General features: G+C 44.0%; 1 protein-coding gene across 5 annotated transcripts in view; it reads left to right on the top strand.

Moving 5' to 3' along the window:
- smoc1 (SPARC related modular calcium binding 1) overlaps nt 1-26,437 on the top strand; it is a 230,342-nt gene that overhangs the window by 33,967 nt on the left and 169,938 nt on the right. For all 5 annotated transcript variants that reach the window (XM_052016872.1, XM_052016879.1, XM_052016864.1 and 2 more), the window contains exons 3-5: nt 6,723-6,838; nt 21,025-21,124; nt 22,746-22,793. In XM_052016872.1, coding sequence (XP_051872832.1) covers nt 6,723-6,838; nt 21,025-21,124; nt 22,746-22,793 — 264 coding nt within the window. The remainder of the gene's footprint in view (nt 1-6,722; nt 6,839-21,024; nt 21,125-22,745; nt 22,794-26,437) is intronic.

Here is a 26,437-nt window from a genome sequence, read left to right as displayed (position 1 = left end):
CTGAACAACACCTTTCCTATGACAGGCTGACCAAAAACTGAACACATTCCAAGCTGCAGCCTCACCAACATCTTGCACAACTGCAACATAACATCCCAACTTCTATACTCAGTGCCCTGACTGATGAACACCAGCATGCCAAAAGCCTTCTTCACCACCCTGCCTACCTGTGATGCCACTTTCAGGGAGGAGAATTATCCAAAAGAGGAATAAGAGAAGTCCAAGGATCAGAAACAAGCAGTGTCAGATAATGCAGAGCACGTGAGGCGCTGCAGGAAGGAGGCTTTATCTGGAGACTCTACGTCAGAAGATTCACATGAGCAGTATATTCTCACAGCACTTCATGGAATTTGCTGTTTGGCTAGTTCGGTGAATGAAGTACAATGGATAAATGATGAAGCTGAAATTATATTCAGACCCAAGTTAACATTACCTTCAAATACAGTCCATGTTTAGGGACAATTATAAGCAGGAAGGTCAAACAATCAGGACTGCTCATATTGTAAGCAGCAACAACTAAGTTTCTTAATGCTCACAAAATGCACTAAGTTTCTTAATGCTCACAAAATCTGTTATTTGATTCAGTACATCCTGAATAGTGGGAATGTCTTGGCTGAAAGGGTTCTAAAACACATTATATCAGTGCCCATCACAGTAAACCCATAGTAGCTGCAGTCCTTGGCAACTTTCAATTGGGATAAATTAACTAATTCCATTAATATAGCTGTTTAACCCGCAAAGATAGCTCCTTTCTTGAAATATGATTGGCTTCTTGAAAGATGATCGGCTTCTTAAAAGCGACTATCAAGGGGTTCTCATTATGAAGCAAGTTAAGCATCACATAAAGTCATTGCTCCAGTTAATGTCAGCTGAGAGCATATTTGGCAACAATGATTTAATTGAAAGACCATTCTCAGCACAATAATTTTTCCACTAATCAGATGCATTTCCAGGTTGTGCAAGGATCCCTGGGTAATTGGATCATGTGTTTCTGATGAGTGAACTCCCTGTGGAACACCAGTCAGATTTACTGTGCTTCACCTGGGCTAATGCAGTGAAGATGAACAATGTTTGTGGACCTTCAGTGAATGCTTAGAGCTGTCTGAAAAGGGCATTGTTAATACATGATCCTTAAGTACTTTGGGGATTTCATTGTTTTTGCACTAGTCTCTCTGGTGAGTGAGAGTGTTGTGCAGTGCTAACTTGACCAGTGGATCATCATACTTTGGATCTCTGGTATTTAAACATGACCAATAGTCATTCATAGGTATGTAGTGTAAATGCCACAGGGGTGCATACGTTATGGTGTTGAGGGTTATGTTCAGATTAACCCCTTGCTGGTCGTCCTGCAGATCATTGTTGCAGCAGTGGATATGTAGAATGGCCAACCATGAAGATACTGCAAAGGCTTTATTTTGTAGTAACAGCTGAGGTTGTGTGAGTGTTAATAGCCATCGATTGATTGGTGGAGCTTCTCTAATTATGATGTAATGAGATGGTGACGAGCTGGAGGGTCTCCTTGTCTAGATGTATGTTCACCCACAACTTCTGCTGCACTACAGCATTTAGAACGCAGAACAGTACAGCACAGTCCTTTCAGCCCACCATGTCTGTGCTGACCATGATGCCAATGTAACTAATCCCGTCTGCTTGCACATGGTGTAAATTCCTCTATTCCCTGCCTGTTTATGTGTCTGTCTAAATGCTCCTTAAACATTGCTATTGTATCTGCTTGTAGCACCTCCCCTGGCTGTGTGTTCTGGGCACCTACCACTCTGTGTGTGTGTGTGTGTGTGTATATACAGTATATATATATAGAAAAAACTTGCCTCGCAAATCTTCTCCATTAGTCTTTGCCCCTCTCACCTTAAACCTGTGCCCTCAGGTATTCATATTTCCACCCTGGGGTAAAAGGCTCTGACTGTCTTCCCTATCTATACCTCTCATAATGTTTTATACTTCTATCATGTTGCCCCTCATCCACCAATGCTTCGGAGAAAATAATCCAAGTTTGTCCAACCTCTCCTTATAGTTAATGCTCTCCACTTCAGGCAACATCCTGAGGCACCTCTCCAAAGCCTCCACATCCCGCCTGTAGTGGGGTGAAGAGAACTGCACCCTCTCTTTGTGAATTTATTTTTTTACATTGAGAAAGAATCCACTGTGTTAGTTGCACAGGGTGTTCACATTAATAGCATTCTTGTGAAAGGAAGCAACTGAATGAGTGCAGAAGGTGACTTTCCAATTGCCCTTGCACAACACCCGATTTCTGATCAGTACCTTCCCAGTCTGGGCTCATTAATTAAGATAGCTTTTATTCTAATGTGAAATTAAACATCACAAGGTTGAAAGGAAACTTTGTCCTCTTCACCCCTCCTGCCCGGAGCCAGGCTGATGTGTCTTTCTCCGTTAGTTTGTTGATGTTCGAGATGGACGTTCACGATGCGCACTTGCCCATGATGGGTTAACTTTGGACTGCTGTGTCCTGCTGTGTGATGCCATGGTCTGGGATGGCTGCCAGATCATTGTGACCCAGACTGTAACTCCATCATGTGACCTCAGTACCTTTACCAGATCTCATAGCCTCCTCATCCCTGCTGCCTGAAATCTTAAGTCTTCTCTAGGAAGTCAGCTTTCTGGAGGATGAGCAATCTGTTTCCTGTCAAGATCAATCTAACACTGGGCCTACCTGGATGAGGGGGTTAAGTTCATGGGTGTTACTTCTCTGTCACTGCAGCTCAGCAACCTGTTAAGAAAACAGGAAGCTAGGGAGGTCACCCTGACTCTGGATGAAGGCACTAAAGCTTTAATTGCCCTGAGCCTCATGGCAGTTACCCCTGACCCACTGGCCACTGTGTAACAGGATTGCTGATTCTTGGTCTGAAGTACATGCCACCTGTAGAATGAGCACCTGGCTCCACACAACCTGAGAGAGGTGGGAGGTGGAGTCCTCTACACTGCTTACCATCTTCTCTATTCCTTCAGGCACGGTGGACCATACAGCAACCATTTCCCTTGCATCTGCACCACTCGTCAATGTCTCCATGTTGTCCTCATTAGTCTTTTGAGGCGGAGCCACTCCGTGGGCTCCCCTTCCAGCAAGCGACACACTCACTTCCCTTAGCGTCATGCCTGACTGCAGCCCACTAGTGTCCAGTGAGCTCTCCAACCTATTTCCTTCTGCCAGTATTCTGAAGTGATGCAAAGCAGACGGCTGCAGTTATGTAATATACTCTTCTTCCTCCTCCTCGTCCTGTCCCACCTCCCTCTCTCTCTGCCTCCTCAGCAGGTGGTTGAGCTTGGAGTAAAGGGCAAGGAGAAATTAGAGCTCCATCGGGAAATCCTGCAATGTTACATGGAGTAGCAGGACGCAAGTAATTGTGTGTCCAGGTTTCTGGGGGGGGTGGGGGGAATGGACCAGTGTGCCTACAGATTAATGTAGATTGATCCGAGACTTCACAGCAGAATGGATTGGTGAAGAGGGGATATCAAATGATGTGCTCACCATGGATGTTCGTGCCCTCCTTCGCTCTGGCCTTGGCTTGGGCCTGGGGTGCCCAGTTGCCCTGTGAGGAGGACCACCTTCGACAGCCGTAAGGTCCTGAAAAGGAGAGGGCTCTGCCTCCTGACCGGTTGCCCCCCTCAACGGTTACTTGTCTCTGCACGTCGTTCAGGCCGAGGTTACAATCTGCCAGCGTCGTTCCTAAATTAGTGCTCCATGTACAGGTGTGCAAGTGTGTCAGAATGTTTGAATGCTGCAGCCGAAGTCCGTATCCTTGAGGAGAAATTTTATTTACTGAAACTTTTACCTTGCCAGGTCTATTGAGATCACAGCATTAGTTTCTGGCACTGAGCCAGGGCTGTTGCTCCTCTGCTGGAACTGTCCAGCCCTCCTGCCACCCTCTCCTGATGGTAGTCCTTGTTGCCCAGTGTACGTTACTCTACCAGTGTTTCAGTGTAGCAGCCTGCGAATCCTAGCGCTTGCTCCAGTCCTTCTGTGGCCTCCCTTTCCTCCAATAGCAGTCCTGCATATCTGCTGGGCGGCTGCTATTGGGTTGCCATGGAGAGTGTCCCTTTAAGGGCTGAAACCCTGCCATCATTGCTGCTTGGTTAACTGCTGGCAGCTGCTTGAAATTCACACAGCAAACATCGTGACTCTGCCGCTTCCCATATATGGCAGTGTTACTCATTGAAAAAAATCTCTGCTTACGCATTTGCCCTATGATCGTGATATAAGATCATAATCCAAGGAGTCAAATATCACAGGGGCAAGACACAATGATTATTTAATGCTCCAAAAATAGAGTTGATGAATTTCTACACGATAGAATCTTTCAGCCCATAGGGAGCCCATAGGGAGCCCATTTGCCTCTGGCACCTCCCTGACTCTGTTACAGCCATCCCATTTAGTCCTGGTCCCTAGCTTTCTCCTCGTATCTCTCTGCAAATTAATCTTCTTAAGTACCTAACTAATTGCTTTATAAAAGTTTGTATTGAATCTGATTCCATTGACCTTTCAGGTAAGATGTCCAGATCTTAAAGAGACCTTTCCTCATTTCCTGTCTGGTGCTTTTGCCAACTATTTCAAACCTCCAACCTCTGATTATCAACCTGCATGTCAGAGGAACTATTTTTACTTACTTGCGCTCCATCTAAACTTCTCATTGTTTTGAATACTCCCCTTAACTTTCTAGCATCTGAGGAGAACAATCTTGGCTTCTCCAGACTGCCCACAAACATTAACTCCAATCCAAATGCTCATCCTGATAAAATTCCTCTGTTCCCTCTCCAAGTACTTGACATCCTAAAGTGAGTTGCCCACAATTGTATGTGTACATTATTTGAGGGGGGAAAAAAAGATTTATTATAGCTTCATTGTACTGGTGTACTGGTTTATAATATCAAATATATTCCAAATGCTTTTTTAGCTACATTCTTGACTAGACCCCTCTGGATTTGCATGCTACTCGGTCTTAAATCATTTACATTATACCTGCTGCCACAACATGTTGTTTCTCCCAAAGAGTATCAGTTCGATATTGGGTCATGCCTGCAATGTGTCTGCCTATTTCACCAGTTTCTGTCCTCCTGAAAACTGCTGCTGTCATACTGGCAACTTACTGTCTTGTCATGATTTATTGAAATTGCATGTAGAGGTCATTTATATGAAAAACAGAAAAAAATCAAAGCTGCTAATATTGGCCCATGGGAAACCCCGCCACGTGCCTCTCCTCTATCAGAAAAACATCAATTCACTACCACTTCCAGTCTTCTGTGCTGTAGCTCCTTTCCTACCCACGTTACTGCCGTCTTCTTAGGCAGTCCCTTGGGATCCAGGATGGCTTGCTTCCATCCCAGCTTTGTTGGAACTGCAGATCTTTCCACAGATGGGGCAGGCGAGTAGTTTCTGAAGTGGTCTGCTCCTCCCACCACTTGCACAGGGCGCCTCTGTGCCCACAGTGCATGGACTCGATTCTCGATACTATCCTGAGTCTCCTCCTTTGCACTGAGTGGTCATGGGCCAGAGATTCCCAGACGTTAGTAGGGATGTTGCCTTTTCCAAGGAAACTCTGAGCATGCCCCTGAATCATTTCCTCTGTCTGCCTGGTAGTCTCTTCCAGTGACAGAATACAGAATAGGATGTCTGTTTCAGGAGTCTGCTGTCAGTCATGCAAACAATGTGGCCTGCCCAATGTAACCAGCTGAGTGTAACTTCATCCTCAATGCTGGGGGTGTTGGCTTGAGAATGGATGCTGACCTTGGTCTGTTTGTCCTTCCAATGAAGTTGGAGAATTTTGCTCTTTGATCAAGTAAACCGCAGTTGACACTCCTCTATATTTCAACAGCAACATAACTGCAGTGACATATCATTTATCACCCTCTTGATTCAGGTGCCATTTACAGTTGTGTCCATAACCACTGGACTCCTGGTGGTGGTGAGCTGGAATTGACAGATGAGTGCTTGCATATCCTTCGCTTTAGACAGCTGTTTTTCTTAAAAAGGAGACTTACTTGCCTGGGGCAGGATTGTGACTCGGATGTGAGGGGTTAGAGTGCAGCGTTGTTGCTGTGTGCCATCTAGTCTCTTGGGAATCTGAGCCTGAACTGGTGCTTCCCAGGGATTTGTGCACATTGTGCATTTGATGCAATTGGACGTTCATTCTCTGTATGAATTTGAGCTAAGGAAGGTTGCCAATTATTGCATTTCCTCATTAACAGGTTTGTCTTTGACTTGCCATTGGCACTGCTATAAATCTAACCACCTTATTGGCTTGAATACCTTCAGTGATAGGAAGGGATGTGCTCAAAAGGTAGAAGAAATGTGCCGAGGGCTGTACAACAAAGTATGTTTTTGCACTGGAGCTGGGTGGCCGCTAATGCAAGTGACATTCCAATTCCTACAAGTTCAAGATCCTGGACCAAAAGTCCAGAAATACAAACTGAGTTGAGGCTGTTCAGCACCTCATTGTGTGTTCTTTTGACATAAGCAATGTTTAGGAAATAGCTCTGACTTGCACTTGTTCTGAAGCTTCTTTTCATAGGTGGATGGAAGTTTCTCTTTCTCATTTTAATGGAGAAGATTTTACCACTGCCATGACTGAGACCAAGGTTTCATGCAAGATTGGTTGGAGAAGAGCTGAAAGAGTCCTGATGAATCACGATAATGCTCAGAGTTATCTTCCATAAATACAACAGTCATAAAATCTACTCTCATTTTACAGAGGCAGGCCCAACCAAGTGTCGGACAGAGAGGGCACAGCAGGCACAAGAACAGGCCAAAAAACCACAGGAACCGGTTTTTATTCCAGAATGTAACGAGGATGGCTCATTCGCTCAGGTAATGTAGCGGGGAGAGTGGAGGCTTGCCTCTTCACATATTAGAGTGTAACGGGGTTAAATGCCTTGGGTTGATGAACTTTCATCAGAAACATCATTTAGTAGATCAGTTTTATCTTCGTGGACTGATGAGCACCTTGATGTTTTATCACAGCAACCTACAAATTCAAATTGCTATGGTTCCCATGGGGCTCTCGGTATTTGTGTGATTACCTTGTCTGTTCTCGTTAATTACTTCTTCCTGATCTATTGTGTCTTCCTCTTACCATTGAAGGACAATTTGGGGAGATTATTGAGACCTCACCCAACCACCACTACCACCCTTCCCTTCTGTATATCAGTACACTGGAAGAAGATGAAGATTTTATTTCTGCCAATGCCATAAAAATTATCCACTGATTTTGAGGAATGAAAGTTCAGGACGTTCAGGGCTTTACTCCAATTTAAAACCTACCAGATGTTTCTAACTGGGCTGTGAGAAACAGATAGCGACGTAATCAGCAAAGTCAACACAACTTCACTATTTCAGGAGTTACCTGCCAGTTAACTCTTAACTCTTTCAACTGTAGCAAATTTCCGATTCTGACCACTCTGAGTAAAGGTCTTTATATATTAAGTGGCACTAGTGTGTAATGACTGGTAATACAAAGGCAAAACCCATGAGCAATTCCTCACTTCTAAGTCCTGTACAAATGTGATGAGTGATCAGCTAACCTTTGTTGAGTCGGTTGATGGATAATGCTGGTTAGATCTTTAAGATGGAAGATCGCTTTCAGGAAGAACACATTTTGTTTTGTGAGGGTATGCTCTGTTATATGAACCCACAGGTCCAGTCAAGAGCAGGGAAAAGCTCTGTGGGTCCATCACTTCAACCAGAGGGCAGGAGGATTGGGTGTTTATACTGAGTTGATATCAACTCATTTCTGTGGCCACTTTGGTGCAAGTGTCAGGCCTGAAGAAGTGCATTAGTGAGAAAATATTAGATGCGGGCAAGGCTAAATGAAACAACAGTAACTTCCTATAGTCATAGAGTCATAGAGTCATACAGCACAGAAACGGGCCATTCTCCCCACGGAACCTGCACCGACCGTCAACCACTCATTTACAATAATCCTACATTAATTCCATTTTTTATTCTCCCCACATTCTCATCAACTCCCCCCAGATTCTACCTCTCGCCTACACATCCGAGGCAATTTACAGTGACCAGTTAAACTACCAACCGATACATCTTTGGGATGTGGGATGGAACAGGAGCACCCAGAGGCAACCCACACAGTCACAGGGAGAGTGCGCAAACGTTAAGGCTTAATCCTAACAAGCTGTGAGAAGATGGTGGTGAGCTTGCTTCTTGAACTTGGTAGCCCACCCGAGTAGGATTTCTGCTTGAGGGAACAATGATATTTCTGAGGATGGTGCATGACTTGGGGAACTTGGTGGTGGTACTCCCATGTACCTAGTGCCCTTGATCATTTGGGTGCTAGAGGTTATGGGAATAAGAGGTGCTGTCAAAGAAGAGAGAAACAGAGGACTGCAGATACTGGAACCTAGATGAAAAACACTGGAGGAATTCAGCTGGCCAGGCAGCATCCGTGGAGAAAAGCAGACGGCAGTCAACGTTTTGGGTCAGGACCCTCCTTCAGGACTGAAGATAGGAAAAGGGGAAGCCTAATATATAGGGGGGAAAAGCAGAGCAGTGATAGGTGGACAAAAGAGGGGAAGCAGGGTGGGCACAAGGTGGTGATAGGTAGATGCAGGTAAGAGATAGTGATAGGCAGGTGCGGGGTAGGAGGGGAGAGCAGATTCACCGGGGGATGGGCCAAAGGTAAGGAGATTAAAAAAAGGAGACTAGGAAAGGGAAGAAGCATGGGGTGGGGGGGGGGGGGTGGATGTTGTGGTGAAGGGGAGTGGGGATTACCTAAAGTGGGAGAATTCAATATTCATGCTGTTAGGCTGCAGGCTGCAAGGAACCTTGGGGAAAAAAAAACTAAGTCCATTGTAGTGCAAAGTGGTCATAGTGTTGCTATACTGAGGTAGTGATTAGGGTTGTGCAGGTTGGTTCAAGAACTGGATGGTTGAAGGGAAGTAGCTGTTCTTGAACCTGGTGGTATGGGACATCAGGCTTCTGTACATCCTGCTCAATGGTAGCTGCAAGAAGATGTCATGGCCCGGATGGTGGAGGTCTTTGATGATAGATGTTGCCTTCTTGAGGCATTAGGTAGGGAGGGAAGATGATGGGAAAAATTTTAGGGGGTCAGGAAGTGCTTCTGAATACCCAGGCTGCTTTGTAGCCACTGTATTTATCTGATAGTTTTTGGAAAGCATAACACTGCAGATGCTGGAAATCCAAAATAGGACTGGAAAATGCTGGAAATACAAAGCTGGTTGGAAACAGTTAATATTTAATCAGATAGAAATGTCATTGCACTGAAACATTAACTGTTTCCCTCTCTGCAGATACAGCTTGACCTGCTGAGTCTTTCCAGCGTTTACTGTAGTTTTTCCTTTTGGTGAAGGTTACTGCCTGACCATTGTGTGACACATGCCACTCCATTGGCCCAAGACTGCATGTTGTCCAGATCTTGGTGCGTGCAGGCGTGAGCAGCATCTTTATCCTAAGCAAATGGAACAGGACTCTGCAGTCATGGGAACATCTGGACTTCTGAACCTGTAGGACCGTAGAAAATATTATTGGCTAAACTCTGACTGCATAGTTTCAAAGAGCCAGAGTTTGTCTTGTGCTTTAATACTAAGGATAATTTGCCAGTAAGGGGTTTGATTGAAAATGCTGCAAACACATGGGAAAGGAAGGCAACAGCCAAACAGTGAATGACAGTTTTATTTATGAGGAATGCACTACTGCTACAAGCATGTTGTAAGCAAGGCACAGTGATGAGGACTCTGACATACAAGTTCTGCATCAATAAAGCAATGGGCTTTGTTTTTGAGAGGCATATTTAAAAATGGTTCCTGTCTGTTCTGCCACATTGTGATATAGAAAGAATTAGTTTTGCGTAATGCAGTACTCTGGGCCATTTTGATGTTTTGCTGTGAGATTCTTTTATGTGATGCAGGATGGTAAGATTGGGAATGTCAGGGGAGTGCATTCTGGGTCAGCCAATAGATTTCTAGAGCTACATGAGGACAGTTTGCACCATGATTTCTCAGTGATCACTAAATGTTGATTGTGTGCAACCTTGCTATTTCCCATTGTTATTTTCTGCACTGATCTTCCCACTGAAGTGGCTGGGCAGACGGCGATCTGATCTTGGATACCAGCCAGTGCACTCTTCACCTCAGTGTGGCAAGGTGTCCTGCAAATCCAGTGTTAAAAAGGGGTAAGGCTGTCACCAAGTGAGTGCTCTTAGATTTTGCCTATTGCATTGGAGGGATATTGGCAATTACAGTTACAAAAGAAAGGAAGCAATGAATGGACAGCATGGTGGTGCAGCGGTTAGTGCCACTGCCTCACAGCTCCAGGGTCCTGGGTTTGATCCAAACCTCTGGTAATGTCTATGTGGCATTTGTGTGTTCTCTCTGTGACTGTGTGGGTTTCCTCCAGGTGCTGGTATGTTAATTGACCGCTGTAAAATATCCCTTAGTGTAGGCTAATGGCAAAGACTCAAAGGGAATTGGTGGGCATCCATGAGATGGAATGAATTGTAGAGATGCAGGCAAGTAAGAAAACGGCTAATGGGATTGCTTCCCTGGGAGCTGGTATACATAGAACATAGGACATAGGATTGTACAGCACAGGAACATGCCCTTCAGTGCCGAACACAATGTCAAATTAAACTAAATCTCTTCTGCCTGCACATCATCCCTATCCCTCCATTCTCTGCATATTCATGTCTGTTTAAAGGCCTCTTAAATGCCACAATTGTATCTGCTTGCACCACCACTGGCAGCCCATTCCAGGTACCCATCACTCTCTGTGGGGGGAGAAAAAAACTTGCCCCGCACATCTTCCTTAAACTTCCCCACTCCCCTTAAATGCATGTCTTCTGGTATTTGACATTTCTACACTGGGAAAAGGATTCTTACTGTCCACCCTATCTATTCCTCTCATAATTTTGTAAACTTCCATCATGTCTTCCCTCAGCCTCCAGTGCTCCAGAGAAAACAATCCAAGTTTGTCCAGACTCTCCTTATAACTCATACCCTCAAATCTAAGCAGCATCCTGGTGAACCTCTTCTCTACCCTTTCCAAAGCTTCCACATCCTTCCTGTAATGGGGCAACCAGAATTGCACGCAATACTTCAAGTGCGGTCTATGCTGTGCATCAATGCTGTTAAAGGTCCTGCCATTTACTGTATGATTTCCCCATGGGTATGGACCCTGTAGGCTAAGTGGCTGTTTACAGTGTTGTTACAAGAACTGGCGCTCGACTGTAGGCCATAGTTATATTTCTGTCTATGGTTTTGGTGGTCAGGTGATGTCAAAGAAATTAAAAATGTGCTGTGTATGTAACTGGGATGTTACCATGAAAGAAGGAGTTGAAGACAAATTTGAGAAGGCAGTGCTGTTTTCACTGGAGCACTGAAGATTAAGTCGATGGCAAAAAGAATACGAAGTGTTGTGATCAAATGACTAGTGATCTGATGCTCACATTGGTAATTGGGATGGTAGTGGTCAGAAATTTAAGGTAATCTCAAAGAATTGGAGCAGAGGCCAAAATAGTTGTTCAGCTAAGGGTGAATTATGTGGAATTCTCTGGCACAAACTGCTTGTCCACTTGAAGCAGCCTGCACTTGGCTTTAAAAGGCACTTACCCAGAGCACGAGCGAGCACAAGAGAGGGAGAGAGAGATCGTGCAATTTGAACTGGGTCTGAACAACTCAAGGCAGTTGAGTTTTCCGCTTCAAGTTTTTCGAAGAGGTAACTAAGGGTATAGATGAAGGTGGACGTTGTCTATATGGACCCTAATAAGGCCTTTCACAAGACCCTGTATGGCAGGCTGATCTGGAAGGTTAGGTCTCAGGGATTCAGGGGGAGCTAGTGAGGTGGATTCAGAACTGGCTCACTGATAGGAAGCAGAGAGTGATGGTTGAAAGTCAGTTCTCGGATTGGAGGCCTGTGACTAGTAGGGTGCTGCAGGAGTCAGTGTTGGGACCTCTGTTATTCATTATGGATGTGAATGTACGTGGCACGATTAGCAAGTTTGCTGATGATAACTAAATTAAGGGGTCTGTTGATGGTGAAGCAGGTTACAATGAATTACAAAGAGATCTTGATCTGTTAGGGAGATGGGCTGAGGAATGGCAAATGGTTTTCAACCTGGATAAGTGTGAGGAGATGCATTTTGGACATTCAAACCAGGGTAGGAATTATACAGTGAACAGCAGGGCACTGACAAGTGTTGTGGAACAGAGGGACCTGGGAGAACAAGTGCACAGTTCGCTGAAAGCGGCCGGGCAAGTAGACAGGGTGGTGAAGAAGGCATTTAGCATGTTGGCCTTCATCAGTCAGGACATTGAGTCTGGGAGTAGGGACATTATGTTGCAGTTGTACAAGTCATTGGTGAGGCCACACTTGGAGTACTGCGTACAGTTTTGGTCACCCTGTTATAGGAAAGACATTGTCAAGCTGGAGAGGGTGCAGAAGAGATTTATGAGGATGCTGTCTGGCCTGAGTTATAGGGAGAAGTTGGCCACGCTGGATCTTTATCCTTTGGAGCGTAGGAGAATGAGGGGTGACCTCAAAGAAGTTCATAAAATCATGAGGGGTACAGATAAGGTGGACAGTCATAGTCTTTTCCCCAGCACTGGGGAGTCCAAAACTAGAGGGCACAGATACATGATAAGAGGGGAGAGATTTAAAAGAGACCTGAGAGGTAACTTCTTTACAGAGGGTAGTGAGTGCCTAGAATGAGCTGCCAGAGGGAGTGGTCGAGGCGGGTATATTGCAACATTTAAGAGGGATTTGGATAGGTACATGGAGGGGAGGGGCTTGGATGGTTAAGGGCCGAATGCGGGTAACTGGGACTGGCATGGACCAGTTGGGCTGAAGGGCCTGTTTCCATGCTGTATTAGTCTGGCATGCCTGGGACATGACTGGCGCTGCACTGAAGTGGCAACAATAACAGCCAGTGTTTGCCAAGCACCTTTTAACATAGCTAAATGTCATGAGGTGCTGTACATGAACTTTATCAGACAGAAATTGAGACAAAGCCAAATAAGGAAACAGTAAAGCAGGTCGCCAAATGTTGCTCAAGAAAGAACATTTTGAAATTTATCTTAAAAGAGAAGAAAGGAGGAAAGGTTGGGACTTGGGGCCTTGGCAGCTGAAGACACAATTAAATTTGGAGGCTGTTGAGATCAGTCAAGAGACTGGAATTGGAAGAGTGCAGTTACCTTGCAGGGTTGTAGAGCTCAAGGAGGTAATGGAATAGGATCCATTCTGCTTCATCACCACACTTAAAACCTCCACAGAGTTAACCTAGACACACGAGTGATGAGAAATATGATCTTTTCTCTGTCTTTCAGCTGTCTGTTTGATCTAGTTGTCCTGGGAATGAACATTGATCAATGTACGAAGAATTTGAAGATTATTTTAAAATGGCATTGCCCTGCTGGCTCTTGCCAGAATTTATTCAAGATTGTGAAACTAGATACCTTAATTTGTCAGTGCAATTAGCTGACATTTCTAGTTAACATTTTCATATTTCTCAAATCCTGGGGAGACTTTTTTTGGATATTTTTACTGTGCGCTTTTGAGAAAAAACAGCTTTTAGCTGGAGTATTTCAAAGTATTAATGTCCTCTTGGCTATGCCAGTGAGTGATTCACATAAACAACCCTGACTAGATCACGTTAGAGGGAATGAGTTTTTCCAGTGTCTCAAGTACACAAGAAAAATTAAGACCAAAGATTTCGTTAATCTCATACATAATCGCCAGCATTCAGTTCCCTAGAGGTTTATAGTCCACTAACCAAACTTGGTGGATCTCATGAAAATTTATGAATATTGACTAAAGTATTTTCTAAGATTATTAAAAAAAATATTTCAGTCTGCATTCTCCTGATTGAATGTTAAATATTTCAGAGGTTACCTTTTATTTTTTGGATATTGATTATTGTTATATATCTGGTTTTACTTCTTTACTAAAGAGCATGTGTAATATTCCCTTTCCCTCATTATGTTTCATGTGAAGGAACATTGGAGCAGGATAAAACCATTCAGCCTCTTGAGTCTGTCTGCCATTTGTGGACTGATCTCCACCTCCAACTCACTTACCCTGGTGATTCACTTCTTTCATGACATAATCTATTTAAAACAAAGCTGTTGCTGCATCTTGAGAATGTCAATGGATTCCCAACATCTGCAGCCTATCGAGAGAGGGAGTTGATATCCCTAATAACCTTTGGATTGGGGGTGGGTGCAGGGTAGAATGGTTTACCTCTTAAGTTTTATATCCCCTTTGGTTCTGGATTTCCTCAGCAGACAAAATAATTGGATTTACCCTATTGCATATTCTTTTAGTTCAAGCATTCCATTGAATGATCCTTTAACCTTTTAATTTCCAGAAAATACAAGTTACCCTTGCTGTGCACACTTCAATCACACATGTCCATATTGAAGCATGGTTGGAAAGTTGGGCATAATGTACCAAATCTGTTCCAACCGATGTCTGACAAAGTTTCATCAAACCTTGTATGGATGCCTCTTATAGTTGATACCCAACACTGCCCCAAATTACATTTGCAAATTCCAAACCCGAAATGCCCTCTTCCCTTCCAGTCCTGATGAAGGGTCTCAGCCCAAAATGTCAACTGTTTATTTCCCTCCATGGATGCTGCCTGACCTGCTGAGTTCCTTCCGCACTTTTTGTGTATTGGTCCAAAATGTTGACTGTGTAGCGGCTGCTACCGCGATGTGAAAGCAAGACACTAGTCGGTGGGCTGCAGGACAAAAACTGATTTTTTTTCCCGCCTTGCATGGGCCTTTTAAGAGGAACGGTTCCCGCCCACCGAAAATGGAAATGACGTATGCGCTACGTCATCAAACTTTTCCCGCGCACGGGTTCTCCCCGTTGCTCTTGGAAGACGAAGGCCCAACGCCATCTTGGGCCTCGCCGCTCTGACGACGCGCGACCCAGCCGGTTCGCTTGCTCGGGCGGTGAGTTGCTACAACTGTTTATTTCCCTCCATATACGCTGCCTGACCTGCTGAGTTCCTCCAGCATTTTGTGTGTGTTGCCCCAAATTGTAATATACCCATGTTGAGGGAGATAAGCTAATGCTGGCAAATGGCACTCTCCTCAATTTCGGTGTGCAACAGCAGTCCCAGGTCAGGAATAGTCCTTGAAGACTCCAATGTGGGTATGTAATTATTTCCTGCTTCCCAGATTTACACGACACCATGCTGCCATTTGTCAAGCATTAAACAGGATTGAATTTGAACTCAGCTGCCATGGGCCAGGACCCAAGCCATTTTTAAGCTGCTCCTCCACTCCCAGTGATTGCAGTTAGTCCTGCTCCCGACCTAAGTTGCCCTCTGCTAACTGTATTCCACGCATTGCTCATTTCCTTTTTAACTCCCTCAGGCCATACATTACTACGGCTCTAATTTGCTAATTCAATAAATAACAGGGCTAAATCCACCTCTGGATTCGTTCTCCCTGGTTTAGTGCTGTCTGTATTCAGCGAGGAAACAAGAGTCCAACTGTTGATCTGCAGTGCTCCACTCAACACCTGACAGTCCGTCTTTCCCAAGTACTTGGGTTTCATATTCCATCCTGAATCATCCCCATGGCTTTTGCAAAGTGGTTACAACACACTTCATTGTTTATTATTGTATTATATAATAATAATAATAATTTTTTATAATCATGTATTTATTATTAACCATCATTATCGCCTATTTATCTATTTATTTATTTATAATTCATGGAGCATGAATTGTTAATCATTATTAATTTTATTATTAATAATATTTAATTATTATTTAGTATTATTAATATATATATATATATATAAATAATATATTATTAATAATGGTATAATAATTATTATATAATCAATTAAACTACCCCAGTGGCAGTTCCAGCTCCTGCAATATGAGTCACTCGAGTGAGTTTTGCTTGCTTGGAGTCTGACAACTTTACTGGAATTTGGTGAAGACTGGCTACGTGAACATCTCTCTTAGGCTGCCTGATTTACCATAGAACCATAGAACAGTACAGCACAATACAGGCCCTTTGGCCCACAATGTTGTGCCAACCTTTAAACCTTGCCTAAGACTATCTAACCCCCTTCCTCCCACATATCCCTCTATTTTAAATTCCTCCATATGCTTATCTAGCAATCTCTTGAATTTGACCAATGTCCCTGCCTCCGCCACCGCCCCAGGCAGCGCATTCCATGCTCCAACCACTCTCTGGGTAAAAAACCTTCCTCTGATCTCTCCCTTGAACTTCCCACCCATTACTTTAAAGCCATGCCCTCTTGTATTGTGCACTGGCGCCCTGGGAAAACTGGCTGTCCACTCTATCTATTCCTCTTAATATTTTGTACACCTCTATCATGTCTCTTCTCATCCTCCTCCTCTCCAAAGAGTAAAGCCCTGGCTCCCTTAGTCTCTCCTCATAATGCATACTCTCTAAACCAGGCAGCATCCTGGTAAACCTCCTCTGCACCTTTTCTTCAATTTTAAATGATTCGCTTGAGTTGCAGGCTGTTGGAAAACACTTTCTGCGCTCCAGCCATCCAGAAGCAGTGAACATTCCTGGGTGAAGGAGAACAGTGTCTGCTTGGAAGAAATAGGGGCAAAATAGCACCTGCCACTGTCCAGTGTCTATTTTCAGATTCAACTGTCCTTGTTTTCACTAGGCGGGAGCGCTGAGAAATCACTCCATGCTCTTGGCTGTACTGCTAACAGTACTGGGTGTAGGTATGGATGCCTCTGCTGTCTTTCTTTACATAACAGTTATTAAAGGTGTGTTCTCCCCACAGTAAAATCTCCTGCCCAGCTTGGCCTCCTCCTCCCTTGAAGACTGTCACGGAACATACAGTCACACTGTATAAAAACTGGCCCTTCGGCCCACTGAATCCGTGCTGGCCATCAATCAGCCACTTACGCAAATCCTACTTTATTCTCCCCTCGTTCCCATCAACAGCCCCCAGATTTTGCCACTCACCGACATGGACATTTTCCAGTGGCCAGTTAACCTACCAGCTTGCATGTTTTTGGAATGTGAGAGGAAACTGGAGCACCCAGAGGAAACCCATCTGGTCACAGGGACAGTGTGCATTCTCCACTGGAACCATGAGGCAGCAGCTCTGTCAAATGTGCCTCCCTGGTGACTGGTGACAATGGGGTGATTCATTGGAAACAAGATATTATGGGCAACTGACAGGGCAGATAAAGGGAAATTATCTCCATTGACTTTTGGGTTTGGGGGGGGGGGACTATGGGGCATGGTCCCAAATTTTGAGTTGGGTCATTTGGGAGCAGAAAGGAATAGGGTGTTTTAAAGCTTCAGATTTTAGGATTATTTCCTTATTCTGGTGCAGAGGAAATAGACTTTTCCTTTGTAACTGTCTCACTGAATCCCTTTACCATTTGATCAGCTTTCCTTTCAAAGCTTGTGAGTCCCTTCTTCATTATATCATCTTGTGAATTCTGCTAATATTTGGGCTGTCTCTTTGTGCGAGGCCACCATATCCTTCCTGAGGTTTGGTGCCCAAAACAAACCCGAAAACCTCAGATGGGAGCTGACCAAAGATTTGTGCAACTGAGGCATTACTTCCTCACTTGATTTGAAGGCCAACATCTCACTTTGTCTTTAGGTTACCCATTCAGTTGCCTTTGGTGGATTTGAATGCCTGAATCCCATTGATCTTCTGCAGCAGCCAGTCCCTTGCCACTTAATGGGAAACAAATATAACTGCAGATGCTGGCATCTGAAACTAAAACAGAAATGCCGGAAGAACTTGGCCAGTCAAGCAGCATCTGTGGAAAGAGAAATCAGTCAACGTTTGGGGTCAGTGGCCCTTCCTCAGAACCAGTACAAGTTTCCAGGGGCACGACTTGTTACATCCCACCAATCAGCCAATGAAATCTTTTTTCTCCACCGAAGTCGCAAAGTTATCCCTAATTCTGTGCTTTTTCATTCTTCACAATCTCTTGTGTGGAACCTGGCCAGATATCACCTAAATAGACAACATCCATAGATAGTTCTCTATTGATAGTGCTTGTGTTCACTTCAAAAACCAAATTCGTACTAGCTCTTTTGTAAAATAATACGTCTCTATAGCTCAATGGAGAGCTCAATTGCTTTCATTACAGATTGAAGTATCTTCTTTCAATACTAAAGTCTGCTGGCCTGTAATATTGTTTCATAAGGATCCCCAGGATAATTTCAGTCTGCCAGTTTCAGTGGTACAGTTTCTGACTTGAGAGAACTTTGGAATATTATGTCTAACACTTCGGCGATTTCCTCATTTATTTAATTTAATAGCCCAGTCAGGGCTTGGAGATAGTTCAATTATTTTCTTCACTGTCATTTTTTAAAATTTGCTTGAATTCTAGAATTCTTCGTTCTGACTTTCAAATATCTTTGTCGAGCTGGACTTGTGTCCTCTTTTTGCATGGTGAAAATGGATTCAAAGTACCATTGCAACAAGTATTAGTGTAACATTTATTCTGAACCTAGATGGCATCATCAGTTGCTCTCTCCAGTGGGCCCACTTTTCCCTTTTATATTTACATATTTTACGTAAATATATTTACATGTAGATTAATTTTAATATTTATTTTGTTTCTTTCATGTTCCCCTTTTCAACCTTATTTGCATCGCCTTTGTGGCTTTTACCAGACCTTCCAGATTTGTGGGCTTCCATCTTTTATTGTATTTCTGTAAGCCTTTGTATTTAGTTTGATTCTATTTCTGACTTCTCCTGTTGACCATGGTTAATTGTTTTTTAAGAAAAGTGGTCATGCTTCTTAATGAGTTCAGAAACTCTCAAATAGCAGTGGTCCACTGCAATTAGGTTTATTCTGTTTTATTGGTGGGTTCTAAACGTCTGTTGGAGACACAAGAGACTGCAGATGCTGGAATACAGGAAGGGTCTCAGCCCAAAACGTTGACTGTCCACTTCCCTCCATAGATGCCTGACCTGCTGAATTCCTCCAGCATTTTGTGTGTTGCTCCAAATGTGTGTTGCTGGATGCTGGCAGGTTTTAGTCTGATGCAAAGTGTGGTGGAAATAAGATAAGATAAGGTAAGATATCTTTATTAGTCACATGTACATCGAAACACACAGTGAAATGCATCTTTTGCGTAGAGTGTTCTGGGGGCAGCCCGCAAGTGTCGCCATGCTTCTGGTGCCAGCATAGCATGCCCACAACTTCCTAATCCATATGCCTTCGGAATGAGGAAACCCACGTAGACACAGGGAGAAAGTACAAACTCCTTACAGACAACGGCGGGAATTGAACCCAGGTCGCTGGCACTGTAATAGCGTTACGCTAATCGCTACACTACCGTGCCTACCGTGAAGGTGCAGTAGATTGGTGGACACCAGTTGAAGATGGAGGTTTAATGGAACTGAAGTGGAGATGGAAATCCAACTGTTCAAATTGGGACTCTAGCTGTTGCATGATACTGACTCCCCTTCTCACTGAGCATCGGATCCCAGAGGCACACTCTGACCTCTGCTCTGCTTCTCTGGATCTCTTGCCTCAGTCTTACTATTCCACAGGAATATCATCCCATCTCCTCTTTCCTTCGTGCACAAATAGAGGAAATGGTGGAGGTGGGTACAATTACAATGTTTCAAAGACTTTTGGACGGGTTTGGGGATAACAAAGCTTTGGAGGGATGTGGGCCAAATGCAGGCAAATGGGGCTAGCTCGGGCATGCACCTTGGTTGGCATGGAAGAGTTGAGCTGAAGGGCCTGTTTCTGTGACTCGAAATCCACAAAACCCTTTACCTGAATTCCCAGTGTTTTCTGTTCCCAGAATGTGTTGTAACGTTCTCTGTCCTGAGACCCTCCTTTCCAGTGCTTTTAGGCCACGGTACTGATAATGCTTTAAATCTTCTCCCAGTATTGCTTGGTCAAGACACACTCCAAACACCAGCACCCTTAAGTCTCCTCTTAAACCTGGCAACATCACTTGAGTCAAAACATTTCATTGGAATAGGGGTGTTGTTTAATTGTACACAATGCAATCAGAGAATAGTGTCTGTTATGACGAATACTTGCAATGGTTTGAGAAGCATCCACAGCGAAATAAAAGGTTGATCTCTTGCCATTTTCTGTCTATGGCTACATCTGACCATGTGTTTTATTCTACCGTGTTCAGTTGAGAATCTTCTCCCCTCCTCTTCCTGAAGCAGAGTCCTTGTGGTGGAGTTATGGTGCCTTAGGCACTGCAGCCCTGCAATACCTCACTCCAGTGGTTGTGTTGATGTACAGCCCTTGACCAAAAAGCCTGGTGGCTGGCTGCATGGGTGTTTTGGGCCACACCCTGCCTCATGAATGTCCAGGTGCAAGCACCCAATGGGAGCCTTGTCTATAAAGCATTCATTTACATTCATACCATTTCATTCTTGCTACATTCCCATCAGCTCCCCCGAGATCCGAGTACTCGCCTACAAAAGGAGCGATTTACGGTGGCCTCCCAACCAGCATGTCTTTGGGATGTGGGGAGAAACCAGTGTACCCTGGGAGCAATCCACCGGGTCACAGGGAGAACGTACAAACTGCACATAGAGAGTGCAGGAGATCAGGATTGAACCTGGGTCCCTGGAGCTGTGAGGCAGCAGCCTTACCTGCTGCGCCACACTGTGCCGCCCATCTTGTATGTGTGTAAAGTGTACTAGCCTTGTCCACAGCATTGTCAAAGGAAAGGCGTGGAGTTACTGGCGTAAGTGGGGTCAGATGTAATTTGGATGGGATGAGGAAGGTGAAAATTGGGATGTTGATAGTGGCAGAGTTGTGGAGAAATGCTTAATTCGCAAGAGACTTGTAGGGCTGCAGGAGAATGCAGAGAGAGAGAGGGGAGGCCTTGGAGAGGTTTGGAATTGAAGATGAGAACATGTCGGCTGTAGTGCCAAGCTGATTTCAGTTTGAAGTTTCCTTTTCTGCAACCCCCCCTCCCCTCCCCCGCCAAATCTGTGCAGAGTGGTCAAGGTACAAACTTGTTGCCGCAGTAACTGAATTGACCCCTTTGTCTGAACAGGTGCAGTGCCACACATTCACAGGGTATTGTTGGTGTGTTACTCCTGACGGGAAACCAGTGAGTGGATCTTCGGTTAAAAATCAAACACCAGTGTGTTCAGGTACTGTGCATTTGCTGGAGTGTTCACCATCACTTATTCAAGGAATAATGGATGTCTGTATATGCTTAAATTCTGTCCTGGTAAACTCAGAACAGTTCCATTCAGGGTGATTCAAAGTCCATTTCAATAGATCTCTGCATTTATTGTCATCAGTTGCTCTGTAACGATTTTAACTTTCATTTGTATAGATGTTTTAGTGTGCTTGCTTTTAAAGTGTGGAAAATCACTGTTGGCTGATTCGGTTTCTTCAACAGTTAAACGTTTTCAGCATATTTTAACATGCACAGGAGCAGATGTCATGAGATACTCTTGAGGAACCAGTTTTGTGATGCCATGCGATGTATGAGGTACAATGCTCAAGATGGGGTCTTCCCACTGAGGCTGTTAATAAATGATGTTTATGTCCACAAGGTTTGACCCACATTATGCAAAATGATTTTCGTTTACTATCTTTGCCTCATCACCCTTCATACTCCAACTCTGATACCTTAGGTAAGCAAAAACCTAACAATTCCAGATTTAGAATTAATAGCTCTTCCAAATTTCTGCCACTGATTGCATGTGGAAATATTTCTTAACTTGATTCCTGAAAGCTGAGCTCTTATTTTTAGCTCTAATGTCTTCTGGTCCTCCTGTTCCTGGAGAGGTTGGAAAAGTTAGGTCTGTTTTCTTGGAAGGCTGACAGGTGATGTAAGAGAGATGTTCAGAAGACGTTGAGAGGTTTAGATCGAGTGGATAGAGAAAATCTACTCCTTCTGCTTAACAAGTAAGTATGTAAAGGTTATTGGTCTAAAGTCATTGGCAGGGAATTCAGTGGGGGAAGTGAGGGGAGACTTCTTATCCACTGAATTTAGAAAGCTGATTTCACAAATGTTAAGAGTAATTGTGGAATGAGGAATTTACAGCTTTGCAGAGAAAAGTGGCCTTGTGGGATGAAGCACGATTATTCCTTTATCCATTGCAAAGATGATGAGCTGAATGGCTATCTCTGCCTGTTAGCAAATGAATAAAACACAGAAGTTTATGAACCAGAAAAAGAACGCACATCCTGAAATGGTGGGAAAAGGTATTTAGCAGAGCTGCTGATAACAGTCAGTGCTGGAAGTGTTTGACTGATGGATTAAATGTCATCAACAAACCGTTGGCTTCCCCCTTCTGCTTCAGGTTGTTGAAGACATGTTTGGCTTCTCTACATATTTAACAAAGCATTTTTTAAAAAAAATGTGGCAATTGCATTGTGAGACTATGATACCAGAATCTCTAACTTACTTTAAGGGTGATGTTCACTTCTTTAAGGTATAATAATTGGATTAATATCTTTTGTGAAGAAGGAAGAAATATGATGTAAAGGTGTTATTCACCCCCAGATCAGTTCCCAAAGTGTTATTTAGGATTCTAAGGAAAAACCTTAGTACTTCTCAAAGTGAGCATAATGTTTTAATATACTGTATAATAGATGATGTGTTGATGTTTAAATGCAGGAATTTTTTTTATAGAGTATTTACTCTCTCCTTTTGAGTGTTGTTTGTATTTGGGTGAGGATTATGATGCCCTATGTTTATTCTTGTTCTGTTTTGCAACCTCTGCTTATAAAAGTTGATCTTTTCTTTTTATTTCGAAGGTTCAGTAACTGACAAGCCCTCGGGCCCCAGCAGTTCAGGCAGAAAAGGTGAGTTGAACTTCTTTGATTCGGCTCAGCCTTTCTTTCTCTTGCCCGCTTACAATGCATGTTAAGGCACTCTTTAGACTGTTGTGCAAGAAGAAGGGGTTTTGCTGTTCTTACCACAAACTGTGACAACAGACTGGTATTCCTTCCTTGCGTCATGGCTCTGAAAATGGAACCTTTAACTGTTGGTTGCATGATTTTTGGTGTATGTGGTTGGCATGACTACTCAATATCTGGTGGAGAAGCTACTGTGCAGCCAATGTATGGACTGTAACTAAGATTATTGACTTATTTCTTTCTGGAATACAGCCCACCTGTATGGTGACATGAGTTTGAAATGAATTTGTGTGTGTGTGTGTGTGTGTGTGTGTGTGTGTGTGTGTGTGTGTGTGTGTGTGTGTGTGTGTGTGTGTGTGTGTGTGTGTGTGTACATAATGTGAATTTGTCTGTTTCTGCATAAGCATGTTTTTAATAATTGCCAGGGAATTGGTTCCTTTTACTACGGTCAGAAGTGACATGTGACCAGAAATGTTTGGTATTTGCCACCTGACAGAACAGAGGCGATGCCCTCTGAGAAGTGTTGGGATCTTGCTGAGCTGGATATTTCCTGTGCTGTGGAGATCATCTGCCTTAGTGCAGTAACAGTGGCAGGTTGTGAGCTCATTCCTTGGCATGAGGGAGAGAGGGAGCAAAATTTAAAAGAAACTGTCAGGCAGTTTCTGTGCTTATCCCAGGATATCTGACTTGACAGCTGGGGGAGGGGGGGGGTGGTTTGTAACTGTTCTCTGACATAAGCAGAAGGCCGGTTTGGCGGGATTCTTGTTTCCCAATGGAGTTCCAATGGCCCCAGATGACACTATATTAAGTGCCAGTAGAGCTAACACTTAAATGGGAAATATCTGTTCCAGGTGCGATGAGAAATATTGAAGAGAACGTGACCAGTTGTACAAACTGTCAGTTCTGCTTTTGCATGAACCAGTTAACAATTTTATTCAATAGTGCCGGTGTAAGTGTGCTGAATTAAATTCAATACTTTGGTATACATTGCAAATTATGTTCAAAATGGTCAACCAGAATGTGATACCTGATCCAGCTCGAGGGTCAAGACTTAAGACCGGAGGTTGCCCTTTCCTGTCAGTGCGACAGGGTGAATCCATCACTCTCCTGTACCAGCAACGGGTATATTGAGTGGCAGATCGATATGCATTGTCCTCTCCATAACTGCATCCTGCTTCAGTTGAAACTCCTTATTGATAAGGAAGCAGGGATTGACAATAACTGTACATTGTTCAGACCATTTCATTCTCCTGACTGGAGATTTATTGATGGTAAGTGGACTGCGAGTAGGGAAAGTAATGGGAAATAATGATGTTGCCCTTCGCCAGTAAAGGACTTGCCAGAGACTGTTGCGATACTAAAACAGGTCCTTTTGGTCCATTTTCTCTGTGCTTGCACAGGGAAGATGGGCCGAAGATCCTGCTTCTGTTCTGCACAATTCCTTGCATTGAGACCCAGTTAAGGTGTTGCTCATTCATCCACATCTGAATCAACTTGCAGTCATTTATTTTTTTTTCCTAGCTTGCCTTTAACATTTTGCCAAGTACCCTAAAGTTCTTCCCTCCCATGACTATATTGTTTCATTGAGGTTGAATTGAATGGTTGTGGCACCAATAGTTTTGATACTTGCCATTTACGTATTGTTATTGGACAATTTAGTTTCTGCATGTGATGAAAATTGGCCTTTTAAAATCTTATTGCACAGAACAAGGTAACTTAGACAACCGCTCCTTTGGCCCATTGCATTGCCCTTACTCCTGCTGTTCTCCACCCCACCCCCCAAATATATATTCATATATTCAAATCCTTTTGAAACAAAATCAGCATTCACCACATTTAAAGGGCACTTTTACCACAGTTAGCCCCTTTGAGCATTGACTTGGCCAGCATTTTAAATGCTTGTTGTTGATCTTCATCTGAAAAGATAAAACCCAGCAAAGAAATGGACAACAGTGAGGGTGCTCTTTTTGTGGTAATAATGCAGTAAATTATCAGGAACCCCAGATGTTTCTCTGTTCTCCAACTTTCTGCCAGGTTTTGTAAAGGTTGTTAATAATTTCCACATGGTGCTGCAGCAGCTCAGACTAAATACAGGAGAGCAAGGCACAGGGCAAAGAATGTATGGAAGTGTCAGACAATTTGCTTGCTCTGAGATGGCTTTGTGAAGACAAGGCCATCTTACAGAGATGGGCTGCTCAAGTGGCATTGGCTTGAATGCGCCTTGTCCCATTCATTAAGGTTTGGCTGTGATGTGCGAGGAGGCCATGGATGTGGAGGACCTGACAGCCAAATCTTTTGCTCTCTTTCTTTGCTGATCACATGTGGAAGCTCCCCAACAGTAACCACACTTGGTCTTCGTTATTCGGGAGGGATAGGGGCACAGGCTTCCGTGGATAGTACAAAAGCATGGATACCGCTAGGGATGCTGGCAATGACATCAAGGCTGCCATGACCTATAGCGGTCACCCCCTTCATGGATATAAAACAACTTCTATGTAAGTGTCAGTTCTGCAAACCTGCCCGTCTTCCTGACCTTGGGAGTTCCTGACTCTTGCTCTGTTTGTACACTTGGCCCATATCTGGACTCCAGCTCCAGTCATGCTCCTGGTAATATACAGATAGTAAGTCAGTGGATAACAAGGATTTCATGTCATGGATAGTGATCTGCATGAACTGTTTCCTTATACCACACATTCTTCTCCTGCCTCAGACTGATGTTGACTGTAGTTTTCTCCACAGATGAACCAGTTTGATATTCATAAATACTACCTCCTTAATTCTCACTTATTTCAGAAGAGTATTTGGTGTGAAGCCATTTACCCTGGTGACTGGGACACGGTCCAAGAATGCCAATGAGGTGACTACTTTTACGCAGCAAGATCTTGCGACACAGAATGCACTGCTTGAAAAGGTGGTGGAAACAGATCCTGTAACTTTTAAAAGAGAAACTGCATGAATACTTCATTGGGGAAAAAAAAAGCTCATCTCTGTTGGAAAGAATCGATTGGCTCTTTTTAGTCCAAAGAAGTGCCACAGAAATGATGGGCCAAATACCCTCCAGTGCTACTTTACAATATCTTTCACAAGCTGTACAGTGTACTGCACTGAGACCTTTTGGGCTGAGACTGTATAAACACTGCTCACTGCTTTTAGTAGACCTTTCCTGGGGCTGTTTGTTGGTGATGATGGCTTTTTCACACCTTGACCATTTTCTCCTCCCTCCTTCAAGCTGTTGTCCCTGCCCACTCTCCTTTCATTCCCAGCTGCACGATGTCCTGCGGTCTGCGAGAAAGTGAGATGGTTTCCTTCTGCGTTTTCCCTAGCTCCGGTGCCTAGCTGTTGGTGTGGCATTTAGACGGAGTTGCAGCCCTCCGCTTACCCCCCCAAGAGTCAGGCGCTTCAACATCTGGCTGCTGGCACCTGGGCCACATCTGCACCCCTCCCCCATCCTCCCCCTTTAGTGCAGAAGAAGGGAATGTGACTGGCAGGCATCCCCAGCTCTTGGAGCCGAACGACCTTGTGGCTGACAGCCAATTGCACAAACATTTCAGCTTTCAGCCAGCAGAATCTCCATCTCATCCAGCAAGCTG

Source organism: Pristis pectinata, chromosome 1 (genome assembly GCF_009764475.1).
Source record: "Pristis pectinata isolate sPriPec2 chromosome 1, sPriPec2.1.pri, whole genome shotgun sequence".
NCBI classification, from domain to species: Eukaryota; Metazoa; Chordata; class Chondrichthyes; order Rhinopristiformes; family Pristidae; genus Pristis; species Pristis pectinata.
Note: the sequence above shows the minus strand (reverse complement) of the source record. Positions and strands in the feature narration are given on the sequence as shown.